Consider the following 17,930-nt stretch of genomic DNA (forward strand, 5'->3'; position numbering starts at 1 on the left):
TGCAGTGGGTGAAGCAATGAATGGGGTAGTTGTGTCAGTAAGAGATGCAGTGTGGGAGGCTGTGTAGTGAGGTAATGAAAGGTGGGTGTGCAGTGATATGAGTGAAAGGGTGGGGATGACAGTGTCGGTGCAGTAAGGCAGTGAAGGGGGTGGGGTGCAGTGAGAGGCAGTAAAGGGGTGGGGATGGAAGTGGTGGTGCAATGAAGTAGATGGGGTGCAGTGGGTGAAGCAATGAATGGGGTAGTTGTGTCAGTAAGAGATGCAGTGTGGGAGGCCGTGTAGTGAGGTAATGAAAGGTGGGTGTGCAGTGATATGAGTGAAAGGGTGGGGATGACAGTGTCGGTGCAGTAAGGCAGTGAAGGGGGTGGGGGTGCAGTGAGAGGCAGTAAAGGGGTGGGGATGACAGTGTCGGTGCAGTGGTACCGTGAAGGGGGTGGGGGTGTCGGTGTCATGAGGCAGTGAAGAGGGTGGGGGTGCAGTAAAGGGGTGACAGTGACGGTGCAGTGAGAGGCAGTGAAGCGGGTGGGGTGGCCATGACGGAGCAGTAGGCGCAGGGGGAAGGGGGGTGCCACTGTCGCCCGCTGATCCCGCCCCCTCCCGCTCTCCCTCTCCCGCAGGTGGCGGCGGCGGAAGTGACGCGAGGCGCGGGGGGCCTGTCGTTGGGGGAAGATGGCGCCCGTGGCTGTGCTAGGCAGCGAAGAAGGTAAACAAGTGTGAGCGGGGGGGCGAGCCAGGGGTCCGGGGGGCAAGGCCGGGGCCGAGCCAGGGGCCGGGAGTGCTGGTGCCTGGGCAGTGCCGGCGGCGTCTCCCTCGCAGGCGCAGCGGGGAGGAGGGGCCCAGCCGCGCCCCCCACCCTCCCGCGGGCGTCACCTCAGCCCTTGTCCCGCACTTCAGCCCCCCGGGGCGCGCCGCCTCCTCCCCTGTCTTTATGTCACACCGAGACCCCCCGCTCTGCAGGCTGGGCGGGCGGAGCTGCGTCTTCAGTGCTGCTGCTGCTGAGAGGTAGGTGACGCCGCTGCCGGGACCCCCTTTCTCACCCTCCCCCGCCACCCGCCGCTGCTGCTGCTGGCGGCCCGAGGGATAGAGCCGCTTCCGCGCCGGTTTGCACACCTTGCTCTCCCGCCCGCCCCCGTTTTCTCTCCTTGCCCCCGTCCCTGATGGGCTGGGCAAAGGCGGACACCCCGCTCGCTCAGCCGCCTTTGCCGCCCCATGCGAGGGGTGGCGGGAGGCTTGTTGCGTGTCTCCAGCAGCAGCAGCTGCACAAGGGAAGGGGATCATCCGGGTGGGGGTTTCTAGTGTAACTCTGGTAGCGGGGGGATGCTCGGGGTTGTGTAACCGGCTGCTGCAGGGTGCGTGCGTCTCTGGCCTGCGTGGTGGGCGCACGTCCCGCCCGGCCTCTGGTGTTTTTTACCTCTGACCTGGCTCTTCTGCCACCTAGAAGGTGTCGCGAGAGACTAGATACCCCCTTCTAGGGCTTTCTCTTTTCTCCCACCCCTCCCCCATACCTTTTATTTCCAGAGGGAGACTGGCCTGGTGATCAGTCTTTTTCCCGGAAAATCGTCAATGGCGAGCACAACGCGTGGGGAGGATATGAAGTGGTTAGTGCTGAGTTTGTGTTCAGGCTGAGTTTGTGTTTTTGTTTTAAATCCCTCCCTGTTTTAAAGTGAGGTTAGTTAGCCACAGGAAAAGTCATGTAGACTGAACCTTTCTTTCCACGAAACACACGTGGCGTGGCCAACAGCAATATACAGTATAAGCTTCCCATGCTCATCCTTCTAATGTGCATCCTCTTTTGGTGCAGTCTGTTCTAGTTAAGTTTCCATGTTCATTCAGTCCAGGCCTGTGTGCTGAAGTAAGCAACAGGGTTGCTCACTCGTGTCAATTCTGGTGAAGGGCTTTGTGTTCCAAAAATTTGTCCATGACTGAGATCACTAATTAGCATTTAGTCTGATGCTTGCCCCTTGATGGAAGACTCCAAAGATTTTTATATCAGTAAGTAACCCATCTCCTGGCTCTGAAAACTGCTGCTCTATACATTGGGGCAACTTGATATTTGAGGTTTGATTCAGGAATTGTGTTAAATATGCCAGTTACATAAATTGTAGGAGTCTCCCAAAAAGGTAAATGTTTAAAAAAAAAAAAGTCTGCTCAGTAATCAGTGAGGGAGTACAAATTGTATTAATTTATATCATGTGATTTGTAGGATTAGCAAATATTATCAAAACATGTAAAGAAATACCAGAGTAGATTATTGGAAATATAAAACTACTATAGGATGAAGAAAAAACTATACAAAGTTTGCATTAAATTAAGATAGAATGAATGTCCTTTATTTTGTTCTGCACTTTGTAAAGTGAGTTTTCAGTAGTATTCAGAATTTTGTAGTTTTTATTATAATACTACATTTCCATATGTTAACAATTCAGACCCTTACGTTTGTCAGTATAAACTGATCAATTTAGATGTTCAGGGCTACTAGATATCAAAGGTTTGTCTTGCTACTTTATTAATGTTAGATCAAATTTCATAGTTAAATGTTGCAATTTTAATAATTTTTTGTTAATAATGACAACTTCACATTGAAAGGATCACTTTTTGACTATCACTAATTTACTGTTAGATCTGATTGTGACGTTCATTGCCTGGCTTGGCGAATTTGCAAACACTAAATAAATAAATTGCTGGACAGTTTTTTGCCATGTCCAATACCTAAATTATTTAAAGGAATGCAAATACCATTGGCTGTAATATACAACGTGTTATTTAGGATGAAATCCTGTCCCCATTGAAATCAATGGCAAAACTCCTATTGACTTCAGTTGGATCAGTATTTCACTGCTGGATATTAATAACATGGTCATTTCAAGTTAAAATTTCATATCTGCTAAGCTCTTGTAATGCAAGTTAATGAGACAGAAGCTCTGGGTGATCAAGGTGCAGAGTTAGGGGAAGTTCTGACTGGACTGGTAACTACAGCTGATTGTTTGGCCCATAGCTACAGCTGTGTTTTGGTTGTGATAGAAATGGTTCATTCTTTTTATTATAATCTTAAAATACGGTTTTAAAGGCCCATCTATTGCAGCAAATTTTAATGCACTGTGAATCATGTTATAAGATGGGAGGGCATATGCTTTCTCTTACCAGAAGTCCAGACTTATTAGAACCATATTATCAAACAGTATTGCAGTTCTGATCTTTTTGGGACTATAACATGGTTTAGTTTCAGCTGTGCAGGCAAGACCAAACTGGGTTATAATATGAAACTCCAAGTATTTCAATGTGTAAAATTTTTTAAAATGCTTAAATTGCTTGTCTTTTGAAAACTTTACCCCTAGGAATGTAGCATTTTGTGTCCATTGCAACCAAGGTTATTTTTAAACAACTTTTTCCCCCCAGTTCTTACAGTTCAGATAATATTAAAGACTATTCCCTCCCTCAGCAGGGTTCTAGTATAGTAGTTTTATGATACATAACCATGTTGGACACAATCCATGTTAAGTTTATGTAATGAGTTTTGGAAGTACTTCAGACATAAGCCTAATGGTCCCATGTGCAGTTGGGCGATTATCTGAACATTTTCCACCGTTGCTAACTTTAATTCGGCTAAATCTGTGTTATAAGATGGGGTTAAAATATTCAAAAGCACCTAAGTCCCATTTTCAAAAGTGACTTAGGCATTTAGGAGCATTAGTCTCACTGGCTTTTAGTGAGATCTAGGCTCCTAAATACTTAAGTTGCTTTTGAAAATGGGATTGTAGGCTCCTAAGTCACTTAGGCACATTTGAAAATTTTACCCAGGGTCAATGTGTATTTTGCCAAAATCTATTAGAGAACCCTACGTCCCTGAAACGTAAATTAATTTTCACAGGTTCTTAGGCTGTGTATATGCAACATTTTAATTCAAATTTCCTGCCACTGTAAATAGTGCAGTTGTTCAGTTGTGTAGCAATGAAGAGCACTAGTGTAGACCAGTTACCGTCTTTTTCCTACTATGTCACTCCAGCTATTGCTGCCACCAGTGAGAAATTTTGAAGAAAAATTGTAGTGTAGACAATGCTTTATAGTGACAAATACACCAATGATAAAATACAGATCAATTCTTAATTTTTATGTACTTGTAATTGGATTTTTAATGTTTATTAGTTTACAGCAGACGCAAGCCTTCTTTTCAAAGATGTATGTAATTGTGAATGTCTAATTTGCACATACAAATATAACTGTACACATCCTATTTTCACATTTGTATACGTCTGACCACTCACTCAAGGAAATACTGCATTTGTGCTGACAAATTAGGCAAATGCATTCATTTTTGAAAACTGGGCCCAAGTCTTAAGTCCAAAAGCAGGTTTCAGAGTGGTAGCCGTGTTAGTCTTTATCAGCAAAAACAACCAGGCAACCTTGTGGAACCTTAGAGACTAACAATTTTATTTGGGCATAAGCTTTCGTGGGCTAGAACCCATGTCATCAGATGAATGAAGTGAAAAATACAGGAGCAGGTATAAATACATAAAGCAACTCCATCCTTTCATATATTTATACCTGCTCCTGCATTTTTCACTTCATTCATCTGATGACATGGGTTCTAGCCCACGAAAGCTTATGCACAAATAAATTTGTTAGTCCAAAAGCAGTTTCACTGTGTGTATATCATAAAAGTATATTTAAATTTTACTAGATGGCTTTTGATGGAAGGTGGAGAAATATAGAACAGACTCTAAATCTGTTGTACCACTCAGTTTTCCAACAAATACGGTTAGCAGTATGGCTAGTAAAATATCTTTCTGTGTAATGGTTTTGGGCATAATGTTATAATAAAAGAGAATTTTGGTGTTAATCATATTCAAGTGTTCAAATTGATGCTTTTTCAGAATTTCTTAGCGGTAAAAAGAAGAAACATTCCCTCTTAATTTATAAACTGGAAATTTACTAGTTCTTCCTTAGCCTCACTCAACTGAACTGTTATGAAATACATAAGTAAGGGGAAAGGAAATCTGCCCTTCAACTGAAGCGTTATAATCCTACACTGGCCATTGTTAGCACCTTCCTAAAACAAGAAATTTCCCTGGAAAATACATTCAGGATTACAAATTTTTAAAAAACATGGACTTTTATTTATTGTAAACTAACTTCTAGGAAATACTCTGTTTTTTTGAAGGATTTGAAGACCAAACAAATTGGCCAAATTCATCCTTGGTTGAACTCCCTTGTCAGTAGACTCTATGGAATTAATCTCCATTTCTTCTTTCACTTGTGACTATGAGCTCCAGAGTCATTGGGATGAAGGGAAATGCTCTACAATCAGCAGCAAAACAATTTAAAATCTGGAGCAATGCCTTCAGTGCTTGACTTCTCATCTTTATTCTACAGCTGTGATAGGTGTACCAAGAAAGACAATGCTTTTCCAGTCACAGTGAACTAGTCCATGTATTGAATAATGTGCAAAAGGAGAAAAATGTCTGAAAACCTAATAAGGTGAAGGGTTTTTCTCTTTTGATTTTCTTACTTCCTGTGCTACATTTCGAGGTCAGTTGCTGTGATAGCACAGACCCCTCTTTGATGGGGGAATTGAAAATTGCACCTTTGTAAATAACTGGGAAAGGGAAGAAATTACTTCAGAAAAGAGGATTAATTATTTGTTGTGATAAAATGGTATTGGAATATATTAGACTACATATTGCCTTTAGACAGAAGCACACTAGTCTCATAGGGGGGAAAAGAAAGCTCCCCACTACCTATTCACATTACAGAGCAATTTGTTTAGGTGGAGGAAATGTGAAGTCTAAATTTTTGCATTTTTATTGAAAATGTGAAAAAGTTCATTTTGTCATTGTCGTCTGAGAAATTGGCTGTAGCACTTTAATAGCAAATAGAATTACATATAAGTTTGCAAATATGTGTGTGGGAGGAATGGAAAAATTATTTTGAAAAATACGTGCATCTGGAATTTTGATATCACTTTGTTATAATTAAATTACCATATATACTCATTCATTAGCCTGTTAGTTTATAAGCCAACCCCTCCCCCCCCAAGATGGTTAGGTAAAAATAGCAAAAAATTGTATGACCCTTTCATAAGCTGACCCTATATTTCAGGGGTTGGCTAACTTTGGCTCCCGGCCGTCCGGGTAAGCCGCTGGTGGGTCGGGACATTTTGTTTACCTGGAGCGTCTGCAGGCATGGAGCCCCTCAGAGGCAGCTCCCATTGGCTGGGAATGGCCACAGGGAGCTGAGGGGCTCCATGCCTGCAGACGCTCCAGGTAAACAAAATGACAATGTATTAGATATTCAATTCAATGATTCCATAGAGTTTAAAATCATCAAATTTTGGTGTAGACCCATTTATAAGCTGCCCCCCGCTCTTTGATGCGTCACTTTTTTACCAAAAATATTTGGCTTATGAACAAATATATACGGTATATTATTGCTCTTTGCTTTAGATTGAGGATATCAGCAATATAAATGAAATTTTTAGCAATTCCACTGTCTTTGAATTGTCCCTGACTCCACCCATTAGTCCACCCCATGTTTATTGACATTTATAAGTTAGTGGTACAGAGAAATTTTTTTTGTAGGTCTTGTGCTAAAAAAATAGGACTCTAGATACCTATTCAAATGTAACAGCTGTGTTAGTCTGTATCAGCAAAAAGAACGAGGAGTACTTGTGGCACCTTAGAGACTAACAAATTTATTTGGGCATAAGCTTTCGTGGGCTAAAACCCCCTTCATCGGATGCATGTAGTGGAAAATACAGTAGGAAGATACATATACACAGAGAACATGAAAAAATGGGTGTTGCCATAACAATTCTAACGAGACTAATCAATGAAGGTGGGCTATTTCAGCAGGAGAAAAAAAACTTTTGTAGTGATAATCAGGATGGCCCATTTCAAACAGTTGGCAAGAAGATGTGAGTAACAGTAGGGGGAAAATTAGCATGGGGAAATAGTTTTTACTTTGTGTAATGATCCATCCACTCCCAGTCTTTATTCAAGCCTAATTTAATGATGTCCAGTTTGCAAATTAATTCCAGTTCTGCAGTTTCTCGTTGGAGTCTGTTTTTGAGGTTTTTTGTTGTTGAAGAATTGCGACTTTTAGGTCTGTAATTGAGTGACCAGGATGGTTGAAGTGTTTGAACTAGTTTTTGAATGTTCTAATTCTTGACGTCTGATTTGTGTCCATTTATTCTTTTGCATAGACTGTCCGGTTTGGCAGAGGGGCATTGCTGGCATTGCTGGCACATGATGGCATATATCACCTTGGTAGATGTGCAGGTGAACGAGCCTCTGATGGTGTGGCTGATGTGATTAGGTCCTATGATGGTGTCCCTTGAATAGATATGTGGACAGAGTTGACAACAGGCTTTGTTGCAAGGATAGGTTCCTGGGTTAGTGTTTTTGTTGTGTGGTGTATGGTTGCTGGTGAGTATTTGCTTCAGGTTGGGGGGCTGTCTGTAAGCGAGGACAGGTCTGTCTCCCAAGATCTGTGAGAGTGAGGGATCGTCCTTCAGGATAGGTTGTAGATCCTTGATGATGTGCTGGAGAGGTTTTAGTTGGGGGCTAGGCTAGTGGCGTTCTGTTACTTTCTTTGTTGGGCCTGTCCTGGAGTAGGTGACTTCTGGGTATTCTTCTGGCTCTGTCAATCTGTTTCTTCACTTCAGCAGATGGGTATTGTAGTTTTAAGAATGCTTGATAGAGATCTCGTAGATGTTTGTCTCTGTCAGAGGGATCGGAGCAAATGCGGTTGTATTTTAGAGCTTGGCTGTAGACAATGGATCATGTGATGTGGTCTGGATGAAAGATGGAGGCATGTAGGTAAGTATAGCAATCAGTAGGATTCCGGTATAGGGTGGTGTTCATGTGGCCATTGCTTATTATCACTGTAGTGTCCATGAAGTGGACCTCTTTGTGTGGACTGATCCAGGCTGAGGTTGATGGTGGGATGGAAATTGTTGAAATCATGGTGGAATTCCTCAAGGGCTTCTTTTCCATGGATCCAGATGATGAAGATGTCATCAATGTAGCACAAGTAGAGTAGGGGCGTTAGGGGACAAGAGCTGAGGGAGTGTTGTTCTAAGTCAGCCATAAAAATGTTGGTATACTGTGGGGCCATGCGGGTACTCATAGCAGTGCCGCTGACTTGTGTCGTTATGTGGCAAGATATGTATTTAATGGGGTAGAAGATGCATAGCTTTTGGGTTTTTTTTTCTTTCCACTCTCTCAGTACAAATTGTGTGAGACTAGAGGGGCTCTGAGGATTTTTTACATTGTGTTAAGATGGAGGAGTCTCCTTCAATATCTTTTCTCCCACATTTCTTAAAAATCTGGTTACAAACTTGACAAGTTTCAGAGTAGCAGCCGTGTTAGTCTGTATCCTCAAAAATAACAGGAGTACTTGTGGCACCTTAGAGACTAACAAATTTATTAGAGCATAAGCTTTCGTGGGCTACAACCCACTTCTTCGGATGCATATACATCCGAAGAAGTGGGTTGTAGCCCACGAAAGCTTATGCTCTAATAAATTTGTTAGTCTCTAAGGTGCCACAAGTACTCCTGTTAAACTTGACAAGTGAGTTTAATAGTATCTGACACGCAGAAGGCAAAGTATTTTGGGATAGGTAAATGAAGATTTACTAAAAATAATCCTTCATCTGTCTTTGTTAAATGCTCTACTTTTTTTTCTTTTAAAAGCAGCACTCGTAATGTTAAACTCTTTTTGAAACGTTAGTGTTTGGCAGCTTGCATTAACATTATTGAGTCTTAGGCTAGAAATGGAAATGAACCCTCTAATTTTCACAGGATGGCAGATGTTTTGGAGACCCAAAGATGTCAGTGGAATTTTAGCAGTTACTCTTTGAAGACAGGGTTATTTTTTATGTATTGTGAGGATGTTTTCCACCTCACCTTCAGCCATCCTACTCTTCAAATAGAGTAAATTCAGAATTTTAAGGGGGGGTACTTTATTTCCAAGTGCTTTCAGTTACTTAACTATTTAACAATCACAGTGGGATGGATGGATGAAAATCTCGAATGTAATCACTATGCTAAAATGTAAGGAGCATGTTTCCCTCTTCTTTTCTCTGAATCTCTCTGTCTGAAGAGCAGCAGTGCAAATCAGCAAATGCTCCTTTGAACGTGGTGCATTTTTTGTCCCTCCCCTTTCTGCCAATCTCTTTCTGTGCATTTTCACCCTTCTTGTTTAATTGTCTTCCAACTTTCTTTAGAGCATTATGAAGCAGTCTTTCAAGGCACCCTGTTGTTACCTATTTCTTTCCTTTTCTAACTCCAGAGACCCTACATCATGATACCTATATATTAAACCATGGAGGGTGAGCCTGATGCAGCCGTAGAGCCTTCTAGGGGGTGAGGGCTCTGGTTGGAGGTGTGGGCTCTGGGGTGGGGCTGAGGATGAGAGGTTTGGGATGCAGGAGGGTGCTCCGTGCTGGGATCGAGGGGATTGGAGAGCGGGAGGGGGATCAGGGCTGGGGCAGACGGTTGGGGCGTGGGGAGAGGCTCAGGAGTGCAGGCTCCGAGCGACGCTTACCTCAAGCGGCTCCCGGAAGCAGTGGCGTCCCTTCTCTGGCTCCTACGCATGGAGCGGCCTTTGACCATGTTAGAGCGCTGAAGCGGGGCCGAGCGGCATGGTGCAGCCCGCGACTCGACACCCTGGAGCGGGGCAAGCCCCAGATCCCGCTCCCCAGCGGGAGCTCGCGGGCCGACTGAAAACGGTTAGGCTCGCGGGATGTAGTTTGCCTGCCCCAGATTAGGTTGTTAGCAGACAAATATGTGCTGCCATTGACCATCCAGTGGAACTTTCCTTAATTTTTGCTATGCAAATCCTTTTCCCTCATTGGGGAGAGGACTTCTGTTGTTTCTGTTTTCTGCTTCTTTTCTTTTGAGGTGTTGGTGATGCTGGGGGTGAGGAGCTTGGGGCATGGTTCTTTCAACCCCCTTCCCATGCCCAATAGTGCTCATTCTCAGGTGCTTGTCATAGTAGTTTTCCTTAGTAGGAGCAGCAGAGGAGGGAAAATAACATGACTTCAGTTGTTTTCATTCTGCTGGTGGGGACATGCTATATGCAGGAGCGGCAGAGGTATGATGTCTCACAGTTATAGGTGTTGGGGTGACGATGGACAGTTTCTCTTCTCTCTGTAGATTGACATTGGGGGGGATCATACCTGTTCCTCCACTGACCCTGAATGTAGCCTGTCCCCATCATGAATGTGGAAGGAAACTTACTGAAATAACTGTCATTTTCACTCTGCTGCTGCTACTCCTGTTGATGGAAATTTTAGTAGGGTTCAGGGATTAACCTGTATTTCATGTAGAGCACACTTCTGTGTCAGTACTGCTGTGCCTGAGGATTGCCAGCAGGATCCAACAATGTGGGAATAGCACTAATGTTTTTGGACAGGGCTGTAAATGCCCACTCATCATTTGAACTTGAGGTAGGCTGCATTTTTTTTCCTTTCTGTGCTATCAGTTAAGGAATGGGGAGAATGAACTGCATACAGAATCCCCTCTAGTAATTTTCAGTTAAAATGACAGTTGTCAAGATGTGAGGCTTAGAGTGGGGATAACATTATGACTAGAGCCCTATCAGATTACAATCCATTTGGTAAATTTCACAAAGAAAGGATTTAAAAAATCTTAAATTTCCTGGTGGTGTAACTGGGGGGGGGGGGGTCCTGACCCAAAAGAGGGTATCGGGGGGGGGGGGGAAGAGGGGGCTATCACAAGGCTAATGTAGCGGGATTGCAGTATTGTCACTCTTACTTCTGCACTGACCTCAGAGCTGGGTGGCCAGTACATGACGGCTGCTGGCCGGACGCCCAGCTGTGAAGGCAGCATTACCACCACCACCAGCAGAGAAGGAAAGGTGGGAATACTGCAACCCCCTACAATAGTCAGATTTCACAGGGGAGACCAGATTTCATGGTCCATGATGCATTTTTCATGGCCACGAATTTAGTAGGGCCCTAATTATGACCACTGTCTTAAAACTGTGACACTTGGCATACCAGGTATGAGCCATTTTTGTGTCTTCATAATATTTAAATATAATCAGTTTGGTAATTTTTAAGTTTTATAGAAATGATTTTCAAAAATTAGTGGTTTCTTATATTTATCACCACTGTAATATATTTCAGTTTTAAATACTTTGTGCCAACAACCCATTTAGTTTTTAAATTAAATACAGAAAACTAATTTAATGTAATGACTGTTGCAGGAAACTCAGAGTTAAGGGCAATTTTATTAAATTAATATAAAAACATTCACACCTCAAAGTTAATGGCTTGGCTTAAACTGGAAAAAGCCAGAAATTTCAGTGTTAAGGCTGAAACTCTAGCCCATTTAAGTAAATCCTAGATATTGAATAAGGTCTTCTTTTTTTTTTCTGACTAGGTGTCTTCCCAAATCCCTATAAGGTGGTGTCCCATCATACTCTTACTTTTCAATTTCCTACTCCCATGTATATTTTGCCATTAAATATTTAGCACATATGTAATGCCTTCCATCTGAGAAGCATCGAGCGCTTAATATGCGGTTGAGCCTTAACAACCCCCTAACACGTACGGAAGTATTTGCTCAACTGTGCTTCTGATGGCCTTAATATTTTGCACTCCCATGTATATTTTGCACTTCATCAGACTTGTTATCTAGTTAGGCCTCACAAATAGCACTATGATGTAGATAAAAAATAATTATCTCCATTTTACAGTGGGGGAAGATAGAGACTAAGTCACTTGATCAAAATGCTTTGTTTCCATGAACAACATAATAGAGAGAATTGAAATACTTTCACCTTCTACTAAAACAAGCGTTGAAAAATTATTGCTTTGTAAAGGTCTTTTGAGTCTTATTTTTTTTAAGATGAAGAAGTTTCTCTTCCTTTCAGATGCCTTTAATATCTTAAGTGTTTGTTTTGTGCTCTCCAGTGATATGTTCTTATGGGGATCACTATGGAAAGAAACATGCAATGTGACTAGCTTTTGGAGGCATTACATAATTATCTGACCATAAAGTGATGTAAAATCAATAGAATTTATATAGTATTATCTCATTTGCACATTAATCTGCTTTTAGCACCAGAAATTTGAAATAAATGTATCATCTTACACTTGATATCTAGAAACTTGTTCTAGCTGCATTTTTGTTGGTTAAATTGATTTTCAAGGCTGTAAAACAAAACAAGTGATTTAAAATGGGATGTTTTCTGCAAAGGGTGGCCCACCGAAGGGGTTTTTTTGTAGATAATTTATTTTCATTGACATTTAGCAAATTGATATTAATGTTACGGTTCATCTGGTCTGGAAAAGCTTGTATTCTGTAAACTCTTAGAAATAACACTTTCTGCTTTGATTCCTTTTTTTTCAGGTGATTCATGGCAGGGGACGTGGAAGGGTTTAGCTCCGCCATCCATGATACCAGTGTCTCTGCTGGGTTCAGAGCACTGTATGAGGAGGGATTGCTTCTTGACGTCACTCTTGTCATTGAAGACCACCAGTTTCAGGCCCATAAAGCCCTGCTTGCCACCCAGAGTGATTACTTCAGGATTATGTTCACAGCCGACATGAGGGAGCGAGATCAAGATAAAATCCATTTGAAAGGTCTGACTGCCACAGGCTTCAGCCACGTCCTCCAATTCATGTACTACGGAAACATTGAACTGAGCATGAACACTGTTCATGAGATTCTGCAGGCTGCCATGTATGTTCAGCTTATAGAGGTGGTGAAGTTCTGCTGCTCTTTTCTTTTAGCAAAAATCTGCTTAGAAAACTGTGCAGAAATTATGAGACTATTAGATGATTTTGGTGTAAACATCGATGGAGTCAGGGAAAAGTTGGACTCCTTTCTGCTAGAGAATTTTGTGCCACTCATGTCCAGACCTGACTTCTTGTCCTATCTGAGCTTTGAAAAGCTTATGTCTTATTTGGATAATGATCATCTGAGCAGGTTTCCAGAGATAGAGCTGTACGAGGCTGTTCAGGCTTGGCTGCGGCATGATAGAAGACGCTGGAGACATACCGACACCATCATTCAGAACATCAGGTTTTGTTTGATGACACCATCCAGTGTTTTTGAGAAGGTTGGTGCATTTGAAAGCAATAGGCAGGATTCATCATTTAGCTAGGGCAGCATGCCGTTAAATAGGTAAGATTCCCAAACCTGTTAGGAGGGGGAAAAAAAGACAGAGCATTGATATATATATATATTTTTTTTCTGGCAAATAACATATATAGAGGATCTAATATCTGAAAGTAATGTCTTCTACTTTTAGAAAATAGCATGTTTTATAACTGGAGAACTGGTAGGTTTATCGTGTTTGTTTGTAAATGATTTCTTATAATGAGTCCATTTTAAGTAAGTTCATCCATATGAAGTTCAGTTTATTTCAGTCATTCTTATTGCGGTCCACATCTTGATTTTTTTTTTTTAAAAACTCTTGGGAGGCCCAAAGTGGATAGGGCCTAGTGTATATACTTGATCATAAGCTGGTTTGTTTATAAGCCGACCCCCCCGAGATGGATAAGTAAAAATGGAAAAATTTTATGACCCGTTCATAAGCCGACCCTATAATTCAGGGGTCAGCAAACTTTGGCTCCCGGGCCATCAGGATAAGTCGTTGGTGGGCCAAGATGGTTTGTTTACCTCGAGCGCCCAAAGGCACGGGTGTAAACCTAAGTAAACAAAGTGTCCCGGTGCACCAGCTGCTTACCCTGACGGGCCGGGACAGCAACTGGTGGGGAAATTTTTTTGGGGGGAGAAGCTGGGGGTCAGGGGAGTAACCTCTGTGACCACCCCCCACGTGACCCTTGCCCGGGACCCCCACGCTCTCCCCCTCCCATCCCTTCCCACCTTATCTGGGGAGAGCCAGGGGAGGATGTCTCTGGCCTGGCTGGAGCTGCTCTGGCAGGCTGGGCCGCGCAGCCGCAGCCTGCTCCAGCGGGCCAGACTGGGCGGTGCAGCTGCAGCATGTGCCAGCGGGCTGGGCCAGGCGGCATGGCCGCAGCGTGCTCCGGCAGGCCGGGCGGCATGGCCACAGCCTGCTCTGGGGGGCAGGGCCGAGCGGCATGGCTGCAGCGTGCCAGCCCCGGAGCTGCAGTTGCTTCGGAGGCTGGGGGGAGAGCAGCGTGGCCAGAAGCGGAGAGACTCTGGCCCCGCCTCTTCCCTTCTGGCTCTGCTGGCTGTGCTGCCTCTTCTTGCTCCCTCTGTTGGGGGGAGGGGCTGTGTCCCACCTCTCCCTCTCTATACCCGTTCAGAAGCCGACTCCCTTCTCTGGTGCTTCCCTTTTTTTACTAAAAGAATTCGGCTTATGAATGAGTATATACGGTATTTTATTGTAATTGGCATCAGCATAATCAAAATCAATTCTCACCGACTTTTAGTTTTAGATAGATATTGTGTACATGTTTTTTAAAAATCTACACTTTAATTGAGGTCACTAGATACTTTGGTGATGGGTGCTATAAATGAATATTATAAAAGAAGAAAACTGTATACCTATTACTCAGCATTTGGTTTATGTTAAAATGGTAAGGTGAAATTTTCAGAAGTTCCTAAGTCTCATTGAAAGGCAATGGTATTTAGGCTCCAAAGTCACTAAGGCACTTCTTGTAGGAGAATATCTTTGAGATTGTATGCATGCATGCAAGTGTCTGATCCTCCTCTCTTGTATAACTCCACAAACTTCAATGGAGCTGGAGAGATTGACAGTAGATCTGGACTAGCATAACTTTAAAAAAAAATTCATTTCATTTACTGAGAAAACTTTTAAAAAGTCATTGCTTTGATTGGGCAGAAAAAATACTCCTATTTCAGCAATTAACTGATATTCTTGGGCTCTTATTCTCCTCTTGGTTACACAAGTGCAATTTCAATGTAGTGAGTAGAATTTGATCTATGGAGTCATATCTGTTCCTGCTGCCACTTTGCTCTGTTGATTTTTATTTCACTATAAACACAGTTATGCATGCTCAGGAAATAAAATTTTGGGTAAATTAGCAGCAAGGAGCAAGTTCTTCCAAATTCAGTCACCACTTATCAGCCTAAAGGGTCCAGTACAGAATAAACGCTGTTCTTACAGCCAGATTTTAATTTCAAAATACTTATTATTCTACTCCATAACAGTAAAAAATATTTTTCTTAATCTATACTTTTTACGCAGTTAAAGTCAATATTCTTTTGTATTGCTGTATAAAAATGTATAGTACAGAATGGGTCTTCATTAATATTTAAACTTTTGTTGTCTGCACAAAGTGTGTACAGTTCTGAAAACAAACTTTGAAATAACAACTTGATGTTCCTTTCCATATTGGATTTGTTCAATTTACAAATAAAATGTAGATTTTTTTTGACCTGCAATTGAAAACTAACACTTGCAGTGGGTTTTTTGTCTTGTGCATCAGCACCTGTAGTAAATATTCAGAAATTGGGAGTAAGAGTCCTGATCCTGCAAAGACTTACCCACATGCTTAATTTTGCACGCTACAATTTTGTTGTTTGTCTATAATTTACTTATAGTTCCTTGGATCCCAAAAGTGCTTCACTGATCAAATCAGATATCATATATAGCCTCAAAGATCAGAAGAGGATCCGTCAATTGCCAAATAAATAGTGTAAAAAACATTTCAAGCTTCTGAAAGAGCAAGTATTTATCAATAATAGAAAATTACCCCCCAAAAAAGCATCTCAGTATAGCCGAGGGACACAAGTTAGTGAAAGCACAGGTATGCAAAACAAGAATCCTTTAATTAAGCTGATGTGAGGGTTTTTGTTCTTCACCATGACATGAATTTTGTGCGGTCCATCATAACTTTGAGTTTCGTTGTTTTTGCCAAATTCTCCTTGGATTAATATATTTAAATGTGGTGGTTTGGGTTTTTTTGTTTTTGTTTTTTTGGGGGGGGGGTATGTAATTTGCTTTGTAGTTCAGCTTTGGTATTGGCATCTGGTAAATACAGTATTTATCCAGTAGACCTGTTCTGAGTTAGATTATCTCACTTAAGTCGTTCCAAAATTTTAGTGGAGGTACATGGATGAACAGAGGTTTGCAGGATTTGGCCCTTTCTGTGTAAAAATGTATATTTAAGCACAAATACCTAAATTTATCAGAATTGTTTTTGAAGTATAAGAAGCAGCTAATTACATTAGAGATGTTTGCTACATTTTCATTTTGTTTTCTTCTGAACGGATTGTAATAATTGTGTAGTGTACTTACTTTACATTAAAAAGCAACAGAGAGTCCTGTGGCACCTTTAAGACTAACAGATGTATTGGAGCATAAGCTTTCGTGGGTGAATGCCCACTTTGTCGGATGCATGTGCCTATACTAACCTGTAGGCATATATAGAATAAATATAACTTAAATACAGTTTTTTAAAAATGACTTAAATGTTGCATTAGATTAAAGAGACAAGGTGGGTGAGGTAATACCTTTTATTGGACCAAATGACAAGTTTGGGATTTTACCTAGAGCTCTTCATCAGGTCTGGGAAACATAGAGCATGGCAGCTAAATACAAGGTGGAACAGATTGTTTAGCATAAGGAGTTAACAGATTATAAAAGACCATTCAAGGTGAAGTGGGCAGTTAACACCTCTGCAATTGTAGCCCAAAGGAGGGTTAGTGGGTTATAGATTGTTGTAAGGAGCCATAAATCCAGTGTCCTTTATTAAGTCCATGATTTTTAGGCTATCCGTCTACACTATACAGCTTTTAGCAACGGCTGCAGCCGTGCCGCTAAAAGGCACTCAGTGTAGCTGCTGTTTGTCGGCAGGAGAGAGCTCTCCCGCTGACAAAAAAATTTCCACCCCCAACGAGCGCCGTTTGCATTGTCCTCAGGAGAGGGCTCCTGCTGACAAAGCGCTGTTCACACATTGGCAAAACTTTTGTCTTTCGCGGGTGGGTGTGGTTTTTTTTAACACCTCTGAACAATAAAAGTTTTGTCTTTCACTTACCAGTGTAGACAAAGCCTTAGGCCTTGTCTACACTGCCACTTTACAGCGCTGAAACTTTCTCGCTCGGGGGGGGGGGGTGAACCCCCCCCCCCGTGTGCTGCAAGTTTCAGTGCTGTAAAGTGGCAGTATAGACAGTGCACCCAATGCTGGTAACTACTCCCTTCGTGGGGGGTGTTTTTTATTACTCCAGTGTCTAAGGGCTAGTCTACACTAGAATCGCTACAGCGGTGCAGCTGTAGCACTGCTAGTGCAGATGCACTATGCCAGTGGGGGAGAGCTCTCCCATTGACATAATTACTCAGTCTCCCCAAGAGGTGGTAGGTATATCAGCAGGAGAGCTTCTCCCACCAACATAGCATAGTCCACACTGGCGCTTAGGTCAGTGTAACTTATGTCACCCGGGGGCCGGGGGTGGCGTTTCCACAACCCTGAAGAACTTAAGTTATACCGAAGTAAGCGCTAGTGTGTACAAACCCTAACGAAGTTATGAATTTCAGCTCCCAGGCTCTTCTTTTGAAGGTGTTGTGCAGGTTTTCTTTGAAAATGAGAACTGAGAGGACAGATACGGAGTGAATGTTTTGTGAAAAGTGCTCACCCACGGGTGATAGGGTGTGTTTTTTTGTCTTTTATTATTTTTCTGTGAGTTCATTCAAGAGTGTAATAATTGTCTGGTTGTTATTGGGGCATTTAGTGCACTGGATAAGGTATACCACAGGTTGATAAGTATGTGTAGGACCCATGGATCTTGAAAGATACGTTATGGGAGGTATTGAATTTCATAGCAATGTAGATGTGTTCCTGTTTTACATCCGTTATGGTAGGGTCTGGTGCCGTTTTGAGTTGGTGTGTCCTGGTATGTGGGGAGCTTGCTTCTTATGATGAGCTTGGCAAGGTTGGGGGGGATTATTTGAAGGCCAAAAGAGTGGGTTCAGGAAAGATTTCTTTCAGGATGTCCAATAAAAGATATTAC

At 42.3% G+C, this 17,930-nt stretch overlaps 1 protein-coding gene across 3 annotated transcripts in view; it reads left to right on the forward strand.

The window, feature by feature from the left end:
- The first annotated feature begins 637 nt into the window (after window positions 1–637).
- The window catches only part of KLHL15 (kelch like family member 15), a 41,457-nt gene continuing 24,164 nt past the window's right edge, over window positions 638–17,930 (forward strand). For 2 of the 3 annotated variants that reach the window (XM_065411204.1, XM_065411219.1), the window contains exons 1-2: window positions 638–703; window positions 12,378–13,089. In XM_065411204.1, the coding sequence (XP_065267276.1) occupies window positions 12,385–13,089 (705 nt within the window). In that variant the 5' untranslated portion in view covers window positions 638–703; window positions 12,378–12,384. Of the gene's footprint in view, window positions 704–959; window positions 1,003–12,377; window positions 13,090–17,930 lie in introns of those variants that run through there. The other variant, XM_065411211.1, reaches the window with a different exon arrangement.

This window comes from Emys orbicularis, chromosome 1, assembly GCF_028017835.1.
Source record: "Emys orbicularis isolate rEmyOrb1 chromosome 1, rEmyOrb1.hap1, whole genome shotgun sequence".
Classification (NCBI taxonomy): domain Eukaryota; kingdom Metazoa; phylum Chordata; order Testudines; family Emydidae; genus Emys; species Emys orbicularis.